This window comes from Talpa europaea, assembly GCF_964194135.1.
Source record: "Talpa europaea genome assembly, chromosome: 7".
Classification (NCBI taxonomy): Eukaryota; Metazoa; Chordata; class Mammalia; order Eulipotyphla; family Talpidae; genus Talpa; species Talpa europaea.
This window is the reverse complement of record NC_140074.1, coordinates 36,761,390-36,779,681: the sequence shown is the minus strand read 5'-3', so window position 1 is coordinate 36,779,681 and position 18,292 is coordinate 36,761,390. Positions and strand designations below refer to the sequence as shown.

The window sequence follows — 18,292 nt, the reverse complement described above, 5'->3', positions numbered from 1 at the left end:
AAGACAGAATGTACTTGTTTGGGAACTAATTCTGGCTCTTTGAGAGTCACGTGAGCTAATCTGGATAAAATGCTGAGAATAAGAGAGGGGGGAAAAGAAAAGACTTGGGTCCGTGGTTTACAAATGAGAGTGTTTTTAGCCCTCAGATTACATGTCACATGAAATAAGAATAAACTCAGAAAGGAACCATTTACTTCTAACCCAGCCTGGGTTCATCACAAGACTCAGACATTTCCTTCATAAACTGGCTGCTGCACCACGGTTCAAATTATAACAGGGAGCCTGTCTCAGCACTGGAGGGTGTGGAGGAGGGAATAAGTCAGCAGGAAGAATGGGGAGACATTTGCTGCCTTTCAAAGTTGTTACTGGAATTAGCCAGTTTATAGCTGTAGTTCTGTGGTATCATTTCATGTGTTGATAAAGAGTATAAGGGTAGTTTGTTGGAAAAATTAGAAGGGAGAAGTCTGTCTTTGCTTCCTTTTTATTATTATCCTTGCTGGCAATTTTTTTCCTTCCTTGGTAGTTTTTGCTGTCTCACTGACACAGAGAGTACCGGAATTAAATCTGTGGCCAGCAGGCTGTTAGTTGGTCAGGAAATTCCAAATGGGTATAAATAAATTCTCTGCAGCAACTACTGGGCTCTTTGCCTGCTTATGTGGGCAATCCCTTTAGCATGCCTGAAACTTGGCTTCCTGCTTGCTTAAAAATCAGTTATTTTGTTTCTGGGTGGGTAAGAAAAGTGGAAAAAAAAAAAAGAAAAATAGAGGAGAACATGATGTTTGTGTGGGGGTTGGTGAAAAGTAAACTCAAAAGTCTGTGTTATGAAAAATATTTGCTTTTATTACTAGCTGGAAAATATAACTCAGTACTTGATTTTTGGTTCAATGAAAATTTCAGCTTGAGCTCTGGCTTTAACATAAAGATGTCATTGTTGTAGGCGTGAAAGGTTGTGTGTCTACACTAACATTTGTCTTTTTCAGTTTATGGTTTACTTAAATTCCAGTTTCCTTTTTTCTGTTGCTAAATCCAATTTTTTTCACCCCTGTTTTTCTAATGGGGAGCTGCTCAGCATGCCTTAAAGCTAGTTTCTTTTTCTTGTATAAACACTATAAAACAAAATAAGGGTTGGAATTCATAAAATTACTTAATCTCGTCCCCTCACCACCACCAAAAAAAGCTCTGCTGTTTTGGTAGAAAAACTATGTCTCACAGTCATAGTTTGTACTACTTTGCTTTTTGCAAAATTATCCTTTGAACCAGCATGTTTTCCTATTTGCGATTAGAACAGCATATTATTCCTGAAGAAAGTTTGAAAACAGCATTTTGCCCCAAAGCTAGTTTTCTTCTGCACATGAACATTTAGGTTGCATTGCAGCACTCATTCTTTAAAACAGTAGACATTAGAAAGCAGCACTGCCTAGGTAAGTGAAGAGCGAGTAGGGAAGTCCCCGTGGCATCTTGGGTATTTTGAAACAGATTTGGGCTGATGTCATTGCAACTTGTAGTTGACACTAAAAAGTGGCGAAGGCTGTGGCTATATTAAACCTCAGAGCCTCTATAATGACACTTGCCTCCTTAATGCACTGTGTCCTTTGTTAAGATATAGCCCATTCCATTCCCAGGAACAATGACCCTTTCTACAGTGTGGTTTCTGGGCTATGAAGTCATGCCCAGAGTAAAACTGATGACACAGCAAAGGGCAGCTGCATCTGGGATTGTTAGGATGTACCAGTTATTATGATGCAACCAGAAAGGTGCTGCTGAGTGGAGTGCATGGAGGGTGAGACCACAGGCTCTGTCTCTAGTCTTGACAGCTGCAGCAATTCACTTCTCACTCCCCTTGACCCCATAGCATGGGATGTTGTGAGACCCTGTGTGGCATATACTCAGAGTCACAGTCTAGAAGCAACCTTGGAAATCATTGAATCCCACCAACCCTCTCATTTTAGGTATACAAACTTTGTCACTGCACTGTGTGATTCCAGACCCCTGCTGCCCATTAGCTTGTCTGTCCATGAACTATGAAATATTTATAGCTCCTGTTCTTGTTTTATGAAAAGAAAATTATACTGTCCCCCAGTTTTGGCAAGTCATTCCAGGTGACTGCACAGAGATACAATCAGTGGTTCTAAAGCACAGGTCTCTCAACAGTGCCCTCTACTCCCACGACATCAACAGAGGTAGAAGAATTAAATTATTCAGAAAAATCTGTGCATACCCCTGTCTTCTTATTATGAAAAGGTACTGTTTTTCTAACTTGTCCATAATATACCGTTAAAGATGGGGGCAGGGGGCATGTGTCTTGCTTTTGCTTTTGTTTTATCCTTCCTAGGCACAATTGATGCTGGATTAGGAGCTCCCTCCATTTCTAACTAGCATCCACACTGACACTCCCTGAGCCCCAGTGTGTGCACACATATCCATGAATCTCTTCTGCAGGGCCTCCCACAGCCAGCCTAGAAATCAGGAACCAACTAATCCTACCTGAAGATTTTAGCAGATGCATTTCATTTTCAACAAGTACCATAAACACTTCAAACCCTAGTTTCATGGAATGGAAAGGTAAAGCAGAATGGAGAAGAGGATTTCTATATCATCTCAAGGATGCCAGAACTGTCTGCTTCACCAAAACCAAGGAGACCTGATAATAGTAAATCATAATAGTAGATGGCAGGCATTGTTTTGAGTGCTCCACAGCAACACCATGAAGCAGGTCTGTTATTTTCCCAATTACACAGTTGAAATAGAATCTGTCTTGCCAACAGCTGGAAAGTGGCAGAGCCAGGATTTAAACCCAGGCAGTCTGGCCCCAAAGTGTGCCTCCTTTTAATCATTATATCTCTTCTTCCACCATACTTATTACTTAGTAGATGCTTACACATGGGAATTTTCATTTCAACAAATATTGAGCATGTGTAGGTCAAGCAACATGCTAGGCACTCAGAGGGATAGGAAAAGAAATAATACTTGGTTCCTGCCCCAACCCAAGACTTTTATAAACTGGTGGAGGAAGACAGGCAGCGCTGGCTAACCATGAGACAGGTCAATATGTGTAGGCAGAGTTTTAGGAAACCAGATGGGGAAAGGTGGCCATTTCTTCCCAAGACAGAGCATTTGGAGATAAGTGAAGACTGTTTGAGCTGGGGCCTTAAAGAAAGTGTTACCATTTCTGACAGGTGGAAGAGGCTGGTGTGCAGGTGGAGGGAACAGAATGAGCAAAGGCAAATAGGCTTGGGGAGGAAACTTGCAAGTGCTGGATGAGGACTAAATTTTTGATGACAGGAGCTTTTAGACTCTCTACTGGAGTTCCTGGCACATTAATATTTGAGAAGCTCTGCAAATTTTCAGGGATACCTCAAACAAATGTAAAAGTTCTTCAAAGAATATGTACTTAGGAGAGCAGAGATGTCAACCCCTGATTAAAAGATAGGCTGCTTCATGTACAAGCAACTCATGCTCCCTAGTGCTGGCTGACTGCACTGCGTGCCCCAAAGACACTGAAGGCACAAGTGAAGGGAATTGTTTATTATGATATTTATTTTGTCCTTTTTCGGAACATCCTTGTTTATTTTTTTGCAAAACAGGATTTCTCCCCTCACCATAGTTTTCCCACCACCAGAGTGCCCATAGTCTTCCATCACACTCCTCTGCTCTCTCCTTACCCCACCTTCCCCCACCCCAGTTCCTTACTCTCCTCCTTTCTCTCTCCCCACTTCCCCTCCTGAATGTCTCAGATCTATGGTCAGCTTTCAAGCATCAGTCTTACAGTTTGTGTTTGTCTGATCTTTTGTTTGGTTTCTCTAGATTCCACATATAAGTGAAACCATCCGGTATTTATCTTTCTCTTTCTGGCTCACTTCTCTTAGAATAATCTCTTTCAGTTCATTCCATGTTGCTGCAAATGGCATGAGTTTGTCTTTTTTTTTTTTTTTTTTGATCATCGAGTAGTATTCCATTGTGTATATCTTCATCCATTAATCTGTTCTGAAATACTTTCAAACTTATGGGAAATTTGCTGTTTCCTGTAGGGTTGGCAAAACCTCCTTCACTGATTCAGATTCTGCAGGGGTTAACTTTTTACATTTGCTTCTTCTCTTTCTGCATGTATTTGTGTATGATGTGTAAAGACGTGCATTTGTCATTTCTCTTTAATCTCCTTCAGTCTAGACCAGTTGTCAGTCTTTCTCTCATGACCATGACAGTTTTAAAAAGAGACCTATCATTCTGTAAGTGTCTTTCAGTAAGTGGGTCCATCGACATTTCCCTACTGAAACACACAGGGATCATGCTGTGCTCTTCTCAGAGCATAACATCAAGGACGTGTGGTGTTAGCTTTGATCACTTGGTCCAGATGTTTCTCTGTCAACTCTCAATCACCATTTCCCCCTCTGTTATTGTTAAATATTTTGTGGGGAGGTATTCACAGCAATATCATCTTCTTCAGTGGGAAGTCCCTAACACCCGCCTTAGCATTGGTGATTTCTACCTGAATTAGTCACTGTCATGTTGGTTGTTAAATGGTGATTTTCTGTTTCCGTAACTTTCTATTACTTGGCATGCTGCTATATTTATGATAGCATTGTGGACTCTTAGATATCTGAGTTATTCATCGGACTGTAATCTAATACTGTCACTAATCATATTTTGATGTTCGAATAATCTCAGTTTTGGACAATGGGAACTCAAAAGAAAGTTTCTGAGCCAAATTGACCCTGCCTTCAAGTTGCTAATCTGATGTGTGCTGACAATTGAGAATAGTAACTAGTAGGCAGCCTGAGTGATCTGAGTTCTAGATGTTGTGTGCACCTCAGGCAATAGGGATTCTTGCCTATAGTGAAATCTTATCAGGAAGGCAGACAGTAACTCAGCTGATTCTAGAGGCAAGCTGACCTGAAAGTCAGCTTCAAAGACTGCCTTGTGAGCAGAAGTTTTGAACTTTCAGAGTATATTGCTTAGGATCCCCCAGACTCTCTTCTCTGTCTTTCCCCTTCCCTTTTAGGAAAACCAACTCCAGGTAAGGTGTGGGTGGAGAAGTATGAAGAGGGACTGGAAGCACTAAGGGATAGTAATAGCAGGCTGCCCTGTCACCTTCTCCAGAAACACTTGCTGACTGCCTGGGCCATTGTTGTCTTATCTGCACAGGCTTTTAGTCCCTGCTATTCCCTTCATACTTTCAAATACTGAGCAAGTTTGCATATTGTAACTCAACATGCTACGTTAGTGCTTGAATTCCCTAAAAGGTCTCTAGTTCTTTCTTCTTGCCCTCACTTATGCCATATGTGTCCCTCCCAAATTAGATTTATCATATTCTAACAACTTTTAGAAAAGGAAATTCCATTATCTTTCTCTGCAGTGAGTCATCCATTGATTTAAATACATCTGTTTTCCTTTTTATTAGCAGACTGAGATCATGAGTACAGCCCTGAAGGATGAATCCAAAGGCCTGAGCCTGGTTTCCAGCTCAGTCGCCAGTAGCTGAGATTTGTCAGATCTCCTCAGTTTCTCCTCAATATTTTCAGAGGCAGGTGTCCTAAATGCAGGCAGGCTCTCTGGTGGTTTGGACACTATAGCCCACAATAATTATTTAGTCGAGAAGATAAATTCCACAAGATGCAAAAGAATGTGTGATACTGAGTGGAAAATGCATGAGGACGTAGAAAACCTAATGGAGGTGCTGAAGAGACATTTCATACATAAACCAGCCAGAGAAATCCTATTAAAATACAAATCTGATCATTTAACTCACTTGTTTAGAACTTTCAATCGCTTCCCACTGCTCTTAACCAACAACCTGACTCCTGGGGCTCTAAATGACTGAAACAACTTGGTCCCCTCTGCCTCACTTTAGCTTTCCCTATGGTGTAAAGTTCCCTTTTCATTTCTTATATGAGGCAGGTTTTGCATATGTAGTTTCATTTGCCTAGAATTTCACCTTTTCCCATCTCCTCTCCAAATATGCAGCCCACACATTGTTCCCAATGGACGGCTCACATTCTGCACCATGGCAGAATATTCCCAGCTCCCTACCCTTGGCCCAAGTGGGGTCCCTGCTCCTTTGAGGCATACATCGTATGTGTACTTTCACTGTTAGCACTGTTAGTTGTTTATGCAATTGCTTGTTTGTCTCTATAGTTTACAACTTCTACTCAGGCAGCCTCTGTCTGTTTGCTTAGCTCCTAACGGTGTTTGACACATGGCAGGCACTTAATTAATGTGTACTAAGTGAAAGAATAAATCTGTCCATCTGACAATTGCGTCTTCCCTAGGTGAGCATTCCCTCTGGGGTTTGTGAATAGATCCTCTTAGAATGTAGAACCGGCATGAAGGGGTAGTGATCGGAGACAGTGGAAGATGTGGGGATAATGTGCAATTTAATGTCTGTAGGACATCTTAAAAAAGTGGAGATGAGATGGACTATGAGAGGAAATCTAAAGATTTAGGGGGAGAAGTCAAAAGGATTTAGGAAGAAGTGGAGATCCAAGAAAGAACAACACTACCTTGTCATGTTTCCATATAAACAAACCAAGTCTGTAAAATTGCTGTTATTCTACATATGACATATCAATTGGCCTAGTATTTACAATGAACTTCTGACATGCACTTTTGCTTTCCTGAATATTATCATTTTATTTACACAAAGCATTGGGGCAGCTGTTTGAAACAGCTGCATCCTAGCACTATTTACAATAGCTAAGATATAGAAACAACCTAAATGCCCCCAAACAGATTACTAGATCAAGAAGATGTGGTATATATACACATGAAATACTATTCAGCAATCAAAAAAGATAAACTGATGCCATTCACAGCAACATGGATGGAGCTAGAAGGGATTATGCTTTGTGAAACAAGTTAGAAGGGAAAAGAAAAATATCAGATGGTTTCACTTACAGGAGGAATATAGGGAAACCAAATAAAGGGTCCAAAAAAAAAAAGAGAGAGACAAAGCTTGCAGGCAAACTATAGATCTGAGACATACAGCAGTGAAGGGTAAAGGAGGGGGGCCAAAACAGGAGAGGGAAGAGCACAAGGGACTATGGTGATGGCTCTCGGGTGTTGTGGGGGGGGGGGAATTTATGCGAACTACACCTGAGGGAAGAAATCAAATATTATACAAAAATGAACAACAATTAAGAAAAAAAGTTTTAAAAAAAGGTCAAACACAAAGTGAAGCTTCCAAGATTAAGAAGGAGGAAGGAGAGAGGAAGGATCAAAGAGGTATAAGGGGGAAATAGAATGAATGAGTGAATGAATGAATGAGTGAAAGAATAAAATAGCTGCATCCTGAGAGAATTCTAGGTAGAATCAAGTAGGTGGTATCAGCAACATGGATCAGGAATCCATACCTCATAGAGCAGGTCTAATACCTAGTAGGTGGTCATCACTGAATAAACACATGATAGATGGATAGATTTGTTAGCTGAGAAGGAGTAAGGGCAGATTTAAAAATAGCTTTGGTAAATGAAAGTGCAAGAAAAAAATCTCTTCTGCCATGTAGTCTTTTAAAACAGAATGAGGAGCACTTACATAATTATCCTTTTCATTATTTGTTTGCTAACAAATGGTTTCTCACATAGATTTAGTATAGGGAAGCTCCTTGGGTATAAAAGTCTTAATGCTAACAGTGTCACTGGGAGAACTTTCCTGTTAAACCTGTTCAGAAGGACCTGTTCTGCTTCACTCTCTTCTCATCCCCTGCTCCAATGCCTAGAAAAGTTTTACTACTCAGGTACCGTCATACTCTGAGTAATTAACTTCATGAGAACTTATCACCCTACTGTTTTTCTTTCCTGCCTCTTGGCCTTAGTTGATGTGGGATCTCTTTCACTGCACCCAACAGCAGCATGGTTGCGCCCGTCTATTTGTGAATATGGCAATCTGGGATAATTATGTGCTTCTCGGCGACTGACTCACCTCTGTAGGCAAAATCTTCATGCTTCATGTGAGAGGGGCCAGTATGGTCATGGGAATGGCAAAGTTCTTCATTTTCCACAGTCAGGTAGAATACCTGGTGAAGGAAAACACATAAAAGGTGTGTGGTTGTTGGAGCACAGTTTTTACTCGTCATTACACCTAGCATGTGCAGCAGTGAAACCAGAATACAGAAGTCATTGTATCCTACTTAATAAAGTAATCGTATCAAAGTTTTGCTTTTCCATTTAAAAGTCCACCAGGACACATTATTTGAGAGGACTCCAGGGCCTTATGCTTTTAAAAAAGAACGTGTTTGAGTGAGTATTTAGTGTTTTCTTACTCAAAAAGTGTTGTTTTTTTTTTAATCACCCTGTCCCTTGAACATGATGTTAAAATGACAGAGAAATGGAAGACTTGAATAATTTATATGGCCAAATTTGCAGTTGCTCTATGAGAATTTTTTATACCTCTTGTCTTTTAGCATAGTTTTCAACCTCAACACTATTGACATTTGGGGTTGGATACACAGGTGTCAAGACAATCTTCTTGGCCCCTTTTATCCTCTAGCACAGGGCCTGGTGAGCAATCTAGCAGTGACTAAGTGGGCAAGGTGCTCCTGCTCCAGAACCTGATTTGGTGGCCTCTTCTGTACTCAGTTGTTCCCCTCAACTAACCTGCTTCCTTGAACTGCACCAGTAGGCCCTGCCCTGCCTCTTCCCCACCATCTCACTCTCTTTCCTTTTCACTCTGTCATTACTGATTGTGTCACAAAACTCATCTTCTAGTTAATTTATTTCTGACCACTTATTCACGTACTGTTGCACTGTTCTTGCTAATAATATGCCTTTGTAACACAACCTCAAGTTGTGTTTCAGGTGTTTGGCATTTTTCTTCTAGCCAGACTATACCTTACTTTATTTCTTATAAATTCTTCCTCCTACTCTTTCCACTGAATAGGACCATTTCCTGTGCCCTATTAAATTTTCAATAAATGCTATATAATGAAGGTAGAGGTGGTGCCAGGAGCAGTCTCCACCACTGGATTTCCAGACATTCAGAAAATTCTTGTAAACATCAAGGACAGACCTGTGATTCCAGAATATTTAGTTGGAAGTTGTTACTTTTAGGATTCCAATTGCAGACATACCCAATAGTTTCAGTTGTATATAAGTAGGTAAAACTCTTTGTTCAGATAGGATTTTTAGAAAATTTAAGTCTTTTGATAGCCCACTTAGAGATTTTTTTCAAACTTGTTTTTGTATTTTTTTAATTCCTGAATTGATCTATATCTTGTAAAAAAAAAAAAACTTTAATGCATCATGTAACATTCTCTTTTTAAGATCTGGTCTTAATTTGGCGGGGGGAGGGGGGTAGAGGAAAGAGGGAAGACATTGGGAGAAACTGCTGCTGTGTCCATTAGAATTCAGTTGGTTTTAAGTAGCAAAGACCCAAAACAAACAAGAGCTAAACAAAATAGTATTTTGTCTTTCACTATACCAGGAACAGTATAGTGGCTCTGATCCATAAAGCTCTTAGAGACCCAGGTACTTTCTAGCAGTTAGCTCTTCCATCTCTGTGTGTGAATTCATGTCCAAGAGAAGCTAAAGTTTCAGGCTGCATTCCAGGCAGCAGGATGGATGAAAGAACAAAGAAGGAGGTCAGAGAACTATTGCTCTGTGTTTTAGGGAGGTTCTTGGGGGTTGTTACGTGACATTTCTATTTATGGCCATACTAACAGTAAAGGAGTCTGGGGAAATACAGTCTTTATATTTGTCCAGCTACACATAGGGAGTTCTGTTAGTGCACAGGAATGAAATAACACATTCTGAGGACCATCTAGCTATCTTTGCAATAACTGCCCCTTTCAGCCTCCTTTCAAATGAACTCTATCAGCATTTATTTAAATACAGTACTCTTTCTAAACAGCGACTTCATGTAATCATATTTTTAAAAAGACAACTGTGTTATAAAAATTCATGAAATACAAAGAAAAGCATAGAAACTCCCTTGATTCCACAAGCTAAAGATAACCACTGAAACAATATCATTTAAGAAATTAAAACTAATATAGAACAAGTAATTTCTGCCTACAAAGTATTAAGAATTTTTAAAAAATTCATTATACTATACATTTAATTATTCCTTCAATGAACATTTTTAAATGTCATCTTTCTTCCCATCATCTTGCTATAATGGCTATGTGTGGTTTGGGCAAGGAGAGCAATAAAGGAAATATTTAAAATTAAGTTTGGCACACCTCTCCTGTCTCACCTGCTACTCCCCTTAGCAGTATATTTCAGTCAGTCTGCCTGTTCTGTTCCGCACTCTGTCTCTGGTGAATCCTCTCTGGTGTACCTCTGATCTGTAAAAATAAAAGTTCTTGTACGCATAAAAAATCTTTAAACAAATAAAATTAAGTTTGTTGCGCTCAAGATATATTTTAGCTCAGAGAGATAAGACATATATTTGGGGCCTCCCGGATGGCGCAGCGGTTGAGCGCTGGGTTGCGAAGCTGCCCGCGGCCTCTGCGGCGCTGGTTCGATCCCCGGCTGCTCCCCGGCCACCGGAGGAGGGTCCCACATGGTGCGCAGACCTCTCCTGCCACCCGCTGCTCCCCTCAGCAGTGTACTTCAGTCCTTCTGCCTGCTCTGCTCCCCGCTCTGGCTCTGGTGAATTCTCTCACCCTCCCGCGCTTCTGACTGTACCCCGTGCTTGTATAAATAAATTAATTAATTAAAAAAAAAAACTTTATAAAAAAAAAAAAGACATATATTTGGAAAAATGAAATTGGTCAGCGTCATATTTGTGTTAATGTATTTAAAGGTACATTATCAGCAGGAGACAACAAATAATAACACTGTATGTCTTTGTTTAACTATAGAATAATTTGGACTATGACAATTGTTTATAAAAGCGATACCTTGAGAACATATTTTCCTTTTTTGACATATGATAAGCATGATATTATGACATTTAGATAACAAATTTTTAGGTAGTATGACTCAAACAGTATTAGGAAATAATCAAACCTCACATGGTTAAATTCTAACCTGTTCTGATTCCCAGATTTAGAAGTCCAAAGTTCATTCAAGGATTACTCAGTGTGACCCATCCCTCTTGTGGACTTAAGAAATAAGATGAGGGACCTCAGCTGGTGGCTCAGGTAGTTGAGCACAGTGCTGTGAACCTGTCCTCAGCCTCTGTAGCGTGGGTTCGATCCCGCCAGCGAGATACCCATATGGCGCTGCAGACCTCTCCTGTCTTGCCTGCTGCTCCCCTTAGCAGTGTATTCTAGTCAGTCTGCTGTTCTGTTCCCTGCTCTGTCTCTGGTGAATCCTCTCACCGTCCCGCACGTCTGACCTGTACCCAAGTTCTTGTATGTATGAATAAATAAATCTTAAAAAATAAAGGAAAGAAGATGAGGAACCAGATAAATTTTTTGGAAAATGTGATGTTTCATTATATTCTAAATCCTTACATTTAATCAGTGCGATAAAAAAATTTTGAAAAGAAAAATAAAACAAAAACTGACCTTTCTTTATTGGGATAAGATGTGCTAGGGGATACAGAAAAACGAGTAGTTATACCCAAATGTTAACCATTGCCACCAGATGATGAGATATGAATTAGTTTTTTTAATCTTTAAATGGTCTGTCTGTGATATTCCTTTTTATTTTTTTTTTAACAAGCACTTACTGCTTTTGTGACTGCAAAAAGGGTGTCTTTAAAAAAATTGAAGACACTTTCATTGTTAGCAAGGGCTCAGTTGAGATGAACGCTAAAGGACTTGTCTGAGCCCAGTGCCAAGAAGAGCTCTGCAGTGCTCTGCAACCAGTGCGTCCTGCCTCATCCTTTTGAACAGTGGGGTCAATTGTGCCTCCAACTTCCTCAGGTGACTGAGGCTTGAGGCTGCTTAGTTTCCACACAAGAACACAAACTCTTTCATGAAGTGACCGGTACAGCCAAGACAGAGTCTCTCTGTGGAGATGTTTAAATTGCAGGCTTTATTTCTGCTCCTGGCAGCACTGGAATGAAGAACACACATTTCCAAAAGATCCCGGTTTCCTGTTTTCATTAAGAAAGCTGGGCGTGCTGGACAGCTGAGTGTGCTGGGGGTGGTGTCACTGAAGCGCAGGGAGACTTCATTGGTGAAAGCTCGGCCTATGGCATTTGCGCGTGGCTGGGCTAAGTTTACCCGAATGTTGAGCCTGCTTTCCTTATGGGGTGAGGAGCCAGGACGTCCGAGACTGGGCCCGGGTGCGCGGGGAGCGGGCCTGGCGGCGGGGAACAGCGCGGGCGCCGGGTAGGTGTGCGGCGGGAGGCCCGGCGGGGCGCGGGGGTCGGGCGGCCCGGGAAGGCAGGCCTGGGCCGCGCTGCTCTGCTCCAGCGACCCCGCGAGCTCTAAAACCACCAGATTTAGAATCACCGGCTCACCAACCCAGCCCGTGTGGGTGAGGTCTGTCTGCTTGTCTGACACCCGAGCCTGCAGTTTCTCTTTGCTTGTGGAATTTCAGACAGCGCTGGGAACAGGTCGGGCTGCATATTTTGGGTGAGAGCGCGTTGTCCTTGTGGACTTAAAAAGTATAGAAAGAGAGGAAAAGAAAGGAAAGACAATTTCTGTTATTAACAGGAGTACATGTCTCCTGGCAAAGGATCTGGTCATCAGCTCTCCCTTTCTTGAGCTAGCAAATGATGGGCTTGGAGAACCTCTTTCAAAGAGAATTATTTTCCACATGTTTTGGAATTTAGAAGCCTGGTGCCTTAATTCTTAACAGTTAGAACGATTTAATATTGTTTTAAAATTAGACACAAAGACTACATAGCTTTTTCATTCCTCTGCTTGACAGTCTACTGTACTTTTTGACTGTCTTTTTGTACTTTTCTTGACAACATTTTAGAAGAAAGGGGGCAAAATGGAGGCAAAAGTTTTATTCAGAGTTTAGACACCACTAGGTGTAAATATTCAGCATGTTAGTACTGGTGAGAGCAGGCAGACAGGCAGCGCAAATTGCTGGAAGTACTTGGACCTTGACAGCCATCAGGTTTGGGTTTTTAGACCCAGGAGAAGGGCAGCAAGTACAGATGGTTTGCATTTTTACTCATGCTTGCAGGTCCTTTTCATGGCCCTACAAAAGGCAAGTTCGTTATTCTGACTCTAGAAAAACACATTACTTAATCCTGCAATTTAAACAAACAAAAATGGCCTTGCTTTTCAGTTTGAAATACATAGGTCATGTCAGCAGCAAGGTCTGTGCCTTGAAAGGTTCTTATGTTTCCTTTTCTAAATGTTTGGTTTAGCCAGAAGTAACATTTACTGAATGCCACATGATCCAGTGCTTGTAATATAGGTTTGGCCTTTCTCTCCTCCTCCTCTGCATCTGTTTGTATACACAAAAATACAAAACAGGGTATTCTTGGGGTACGTGAATGTTTTGTCCAAAAGAAGTCAAAGTGGAGAAAACTCCTTTGGTCAGGACAGAAGTTGGCTTTGGTTTTAAATGAGAAGGCACAAAATAGAGTTGCTTTGTGCCTCTGACAGTGTCCTTGCACCCGTGCTGCTGGAGTTAATCATTTAACTTCCCTCCTGTCCGAGCCTCCCCAGCAAGGAAAGTATAAAGAAAAATTATAATCTTGTAGAGGTAGTTAGGTCCTGGGGTGGGCTAGGTCACCACTTAGAAAGGCCTCTCAGTCTTTGAAGAGCAATAAAGGTGAGAGAACTTAAGTCCCAGGTTAACTGGACCTGCACTGACTTGTCCCGTTATTCTAAGTCTTTTAGCTTTATGTGCCTCAGAGTACACTTTCTTTGAAAATGCTTTCAAGTATTTTTAATGCATTCCTTTAAAAAAATATATTTTAGTAAAAAATATATTTTAGTAAAGACCATGTATTTGACCCTTTAAATTCATTATCTCAGTACATTCCTTTAACAATGTATGAGTTAAATGCTGTGTTTCCATTTTTACTCGGAGAATACTGAAGTTTTAAGAGATATATAAACTCACTCACCCAGCTGTTACGGTATAGATCCAGATTAGAACATATGTCTTTCAACTCTTAAATCATACCAGCTTCCACAATGCAACTTACACAAATGTTAGTTTTCATCTTTATGTGTGTTACTTGACATTATAATGCTCTCATCATTCTCTGTCTCTCTCTAGGAAAAACAGATGATGTTCTAAATGGGGGCCACGACAAGGAACAGAAAGATCCTTATTTTGTGGAGACCCCTTATGGTTATCAATTAGACTTAGATTTCCTCAAATACGTGGATGACATACAGAAAGGGAACACCATTAAGAAGTTGAACATCCAGAAGAAGAGGAAGCCATCTGCGCCATGCCCAGAAACCAGGGCCACAGCTGGCCAACAAGGTGTGTGGACTTCCACTGAATCCCTCTCATCCTCCAACAGCGATGACAGGCAGTGCCCCAACTTCCTCCTAGCCAGAAGCCAAGTTACATCAACTCCAATCCAAAGGCCACCTGCCCCTCTGGAGACCTCACCTACTTTTCTTACTATTCCAGAAAGTCGCCAGCTACCACCACCCTCACCCCAACTCCCAAAGCATAACCCTCATGTCACCAAGACACTGATGGAAACCCGGAGAAGACTGGAACAGGAGAGAGTCACCATGCAGATGACACCGTGTGAGTTCCGAAGGCCCAGACTGGCTAGTTTTGGAGGCATGGGCTCCACAAGCTCTCTCTCCTCCTTTATGAGTTCTGGAAACCAAATTCCTGCCATGCACCAGCTCCAGAATGGATACCAAGGCAATGGGGATTACAGTGGCTGTGCCCCAGCTGCTGCCACCACTTCCTCCATGGGCAGCTCCATCCGCCACAGTCCCCTAAGCTCAGGAATCTCCACTCCAGTGACAAACGTGAGCCCCATGCATCTGCAGCACATCCGAGAGCAGATGGCCATCGCCCTGAAACGACTGAAGGAGCTTGAGGAGCAGGTGCGAACCATCCCTGTGCTCCAGGTAAAGATCTCTGTCTTGCAAGAGGAGAAAAGGCAGTTGGCCTCGCAGCTGAAAAATCAAAGGGCTGCATCCCAGAACGATGTCTATGGTGTGAGGAAAAGGTCCTACAGTGCTGGGAATGCATCCCAGTTGGAACAGCTCTCCAGGGTCCGGAGAAGTGGTGGGGAGTTATACATTGACTATGAGGAAGAAGAGATGGAGAGCGTAGAGGAGAGCACACAGAGGATAAAGGAGTTCCGGCAGCTCACAGCAGACATGCAGGCCCTGGAGCAGAAGATCCAAGATAGCAGCTATGAGGCTGCCCCAGAACTCAGGGAGAATGGGGACTGCCGGCCTCCAGAGTGTCGTTCTGTGGCTGTGGGTGGTAATGAGACTATGGATGACATTGTTGTATACCACAGGGCTTCCAAGTCCTGTAAGGACGCTGCTGTGGGGACAGTCATTGAGATGAGGAATTCGGGGGTCAGCGTGACAGAGGCCATGCTTGGAGTGACTACTGAAGCTGACAAAGAAATTGAACTGCAACAGCAAACCATAGAAGCCTTAAAAGAAAAAATCTATCGCCTGGAAGTACAGCTTAAAGAAACCACCCATGACCAGGAGATGACTAAACTCAAACAAGAGCTGCAGGCTGCTGGATCCAGGAAAAAAGTTGACAAAGCCATCATGGCCCAGCCGCTTGTTTTCAGCAAGATGGTGGAGGCGGTGGTGCACACGAGAGACCAGATGGCCGGCAATCATGTGGACGTGGCTGACACATGTGTCGGAACCTCCGTGCAGACAAATAGCATCGGCATCTCCTGCCGGCCCAATTGTCATCATAAAGTCGTGGGGCCCGAGCTGCCCATGAATTGGTGGATTGTTAAGGAAAGGGTAGAAATGCATGACCGATGTACTGGGAGGTCTATGGAGACATGTGACAAGCAAGTGGGTGTGGAAATAAGTGTCTGTGAAACAGGCAGCAACACAGAGGAGTCTGTGAATGACCTCACACTCCTCAAGACCAACCTGAATCTCAAAGAAGTGCGATCAATCGGTTGTGGAGATTGTTCTGTGGATGTGACGGTCTGCTCTCCAAAAGAGTGCATCTCCCGGAGTGTGAACACAGATGCTGCCGGCCAGGTAGAAGCTGCTGTCATGGCCGTACCTCATACCAAGAGCCAGCACACCAGTACAGTTTTGGAACAGGTGAACCAATTCACCAACACTGAGATGGCTACCCTAATAGAATCCTGCACCAATACTTCCCTAAACACTTCAGACAAGCAGACCAGCACCCAGACTGTGGAGATGCGAACAGTGGCTATAGGAGAAGGCCGAGTCAAGGATGTCAACTCCTCTGTCAAAACTCGGTCCATTGGGGTTGGAACTGTGCTCTCTGGAAATTCTGAATTTGACAGGCCATCTGCTGTGAAGACCAAAGAGTCAAGTGTGGGGCAGATCAATATTAATGACAACTATCTGGTTGGTCTCAAGATGAGGACCATAGCTTGTGGGCCTCCCCAGTTGACTGTGGGGCTGACAGCCAGCAGGAGGAGCATAGGTGTTGGGGATGACCCAGTAGGAGAGCTGTTGGAGAGCCCCCAGCCCCAGCCCACTTCTGGAATGATGGCAGGCTTAGATCACTACATTGAACGTGTCCAGAAGCTGCTAGCAGAACAGCAAACACTGCTGGCTGAGAACTATAGCGAACTGGCAGAAGCGTTTGGGGAACCTCACTCACAGATTGGCTCCCTCAACTCACAGCTCATCAGCACCCTAACATCCATCAACTCAGTCATGAAGTCTGCAAGCACCGAAGAGCTGCGGAACCCTGACTTCCAGAAAATGAATCTGGGTAAATTCACAGGTAGGTGGTCCCCTGAGAGACCTGGGGGTGGGGAAGGATAGAAGGGACAGATTCTAAGCTGCTGGAGCCACTTGGAACTGGGGAGAAAACTAAAAACTGGTAATGGGTACAGTGAAAACTAAGAATGAAAACTATAAGCAGCTCTGATGATTCCCTTTGGTAGCTTTTTTAGCCTCTGGCTAAGGACTGAAGTTAGAAAAAGGAAAAGCAAACTAGTGTTGGCTGGCCTAGAGGCTGTTGGCTTAACACAATGCTTTATTCTTTGCCTTCCAGTTACTTACTTGCACATTTTTATACAGGATAACCTGAAATAATTCCTACACTGTTTGTACTCACAATTACCAAAATATTAAGATTTTAAAATACTAGCCTACGATGTTTTGAATTAAAACTTTTATGAGAGAAGAGAGACTTCACTCATTCATTTATTAATTCAGCAAATAGTGACTTAATCAGCATTGAATTCTCTCTCTGTTTCAAGCCTTAGGTACAGGCTCTGAGGATAATTTAGTGAACAAAACCAAGCATAGTCCCAGTCCTCATGGTGTTTTCATTCCAGTTGGGGGCACAGACAATAAACAGTGCACCTAAGAGGTGTCAGGTGCGATACATGCAATGACAAAAATAGTGGGTGGTGATGGTCCAGGGTGTGGACTGTTTGAGATGTGGTGGTCCAGGAAGGCATCTCTGATGAGGGCTCCTGAGCAAGAATTCCAAGAGGAGCCCTTCCCTACTGTTGATTTTGATACGTGCTTATATTTTCCTTTCTCCTTATTCATTGGGATTTCTACTCATCTCTTTTTTTCTTTATATTGATACCAATGACTGATAAATTACCCTGGAAGATTTTGTGACATATGCTATTTCCCTGTTGGCCTTCTGAGATTTACCTTGTTATCAGTTGCCTATGTCTCTGACCATTCATAATGTCATCCAAGGATTGGGTCCCATCCCTGGCTCTCCTACTTTCATGAACCAGTGTGACCTGGGGAACCTCCCTTCTTCACACTTCATTTGTAAAATGAGGATTAGAAGGTTTCCCATCCTATGAGGTTGCAGTGTGTTCCCCACTGACACGCAGTGAACAGAGTATCCTTTGTTGTCCTTGGTAGTGGTGCTATTAGCTTGTACAGTGTGGTTTCTTTTGTTAACCTGTTAAACTGGAGGTTGGGATTTGGGAAGCTACTTAAAAAATACTCTCCACTCTGACCATATGCCCCATGTAAATGAATGTAAATGGCCCAAATGATTTGAATTTAACTTTATGTGAAAATACAATAATCTTAACTATAAGATTTCAGAGTCTTCCTGTTTCTCTTTATAGCCTAAAAGAGCAGTGATTAAAATTGACTGAAATAGATTATTTTTAAGCCTTCCTAGGTTTCCACTTCCAAACCTAAATTAATACTAGTTTGTAATAACTGTGCTGTGAGACAGATAGTTTATTGTGGAAGAAAAAACAAACATGACAGTGACAGCTGATGTGTGGGGTTTTGCTTTTAGAATCAAGGAAGTCTAATAAATGCACAGGGGAGTCATTTTAG

At 42.2% G+C, this 18,292-nt stretch overlaps 1 protein-coding gene across 3 annotated transcripts in view; it reads left to right on the top strand.

Moving 5' to 3' along the window:
* The window catches only part of KANK1 (KN motif and ankyrin repeat domains 1), a gene marked incomplete at both ends in the record, with an annotated part of 56,909 nt that overhangs the window by 15,208 nt on the left and 23,409 nt on the right, over positions 1–18,292 (top strand). For 2 of the 3 annotated variants that reach the window (XM_084238287.1, XM_084238286.1), the window contains one exon: positions 14,076–16,752. In XM_084238287.1, coding sequence (XP_084094413.1) covers positions 14,076–16,752 — 2,677 coding nt within the window. The remainder of the gene's footprint in view (positions 1–14,075; positions 16,753–18,292) is intronic. The other variant, XM_084238285.1, reaches the window with a different exon arrangement.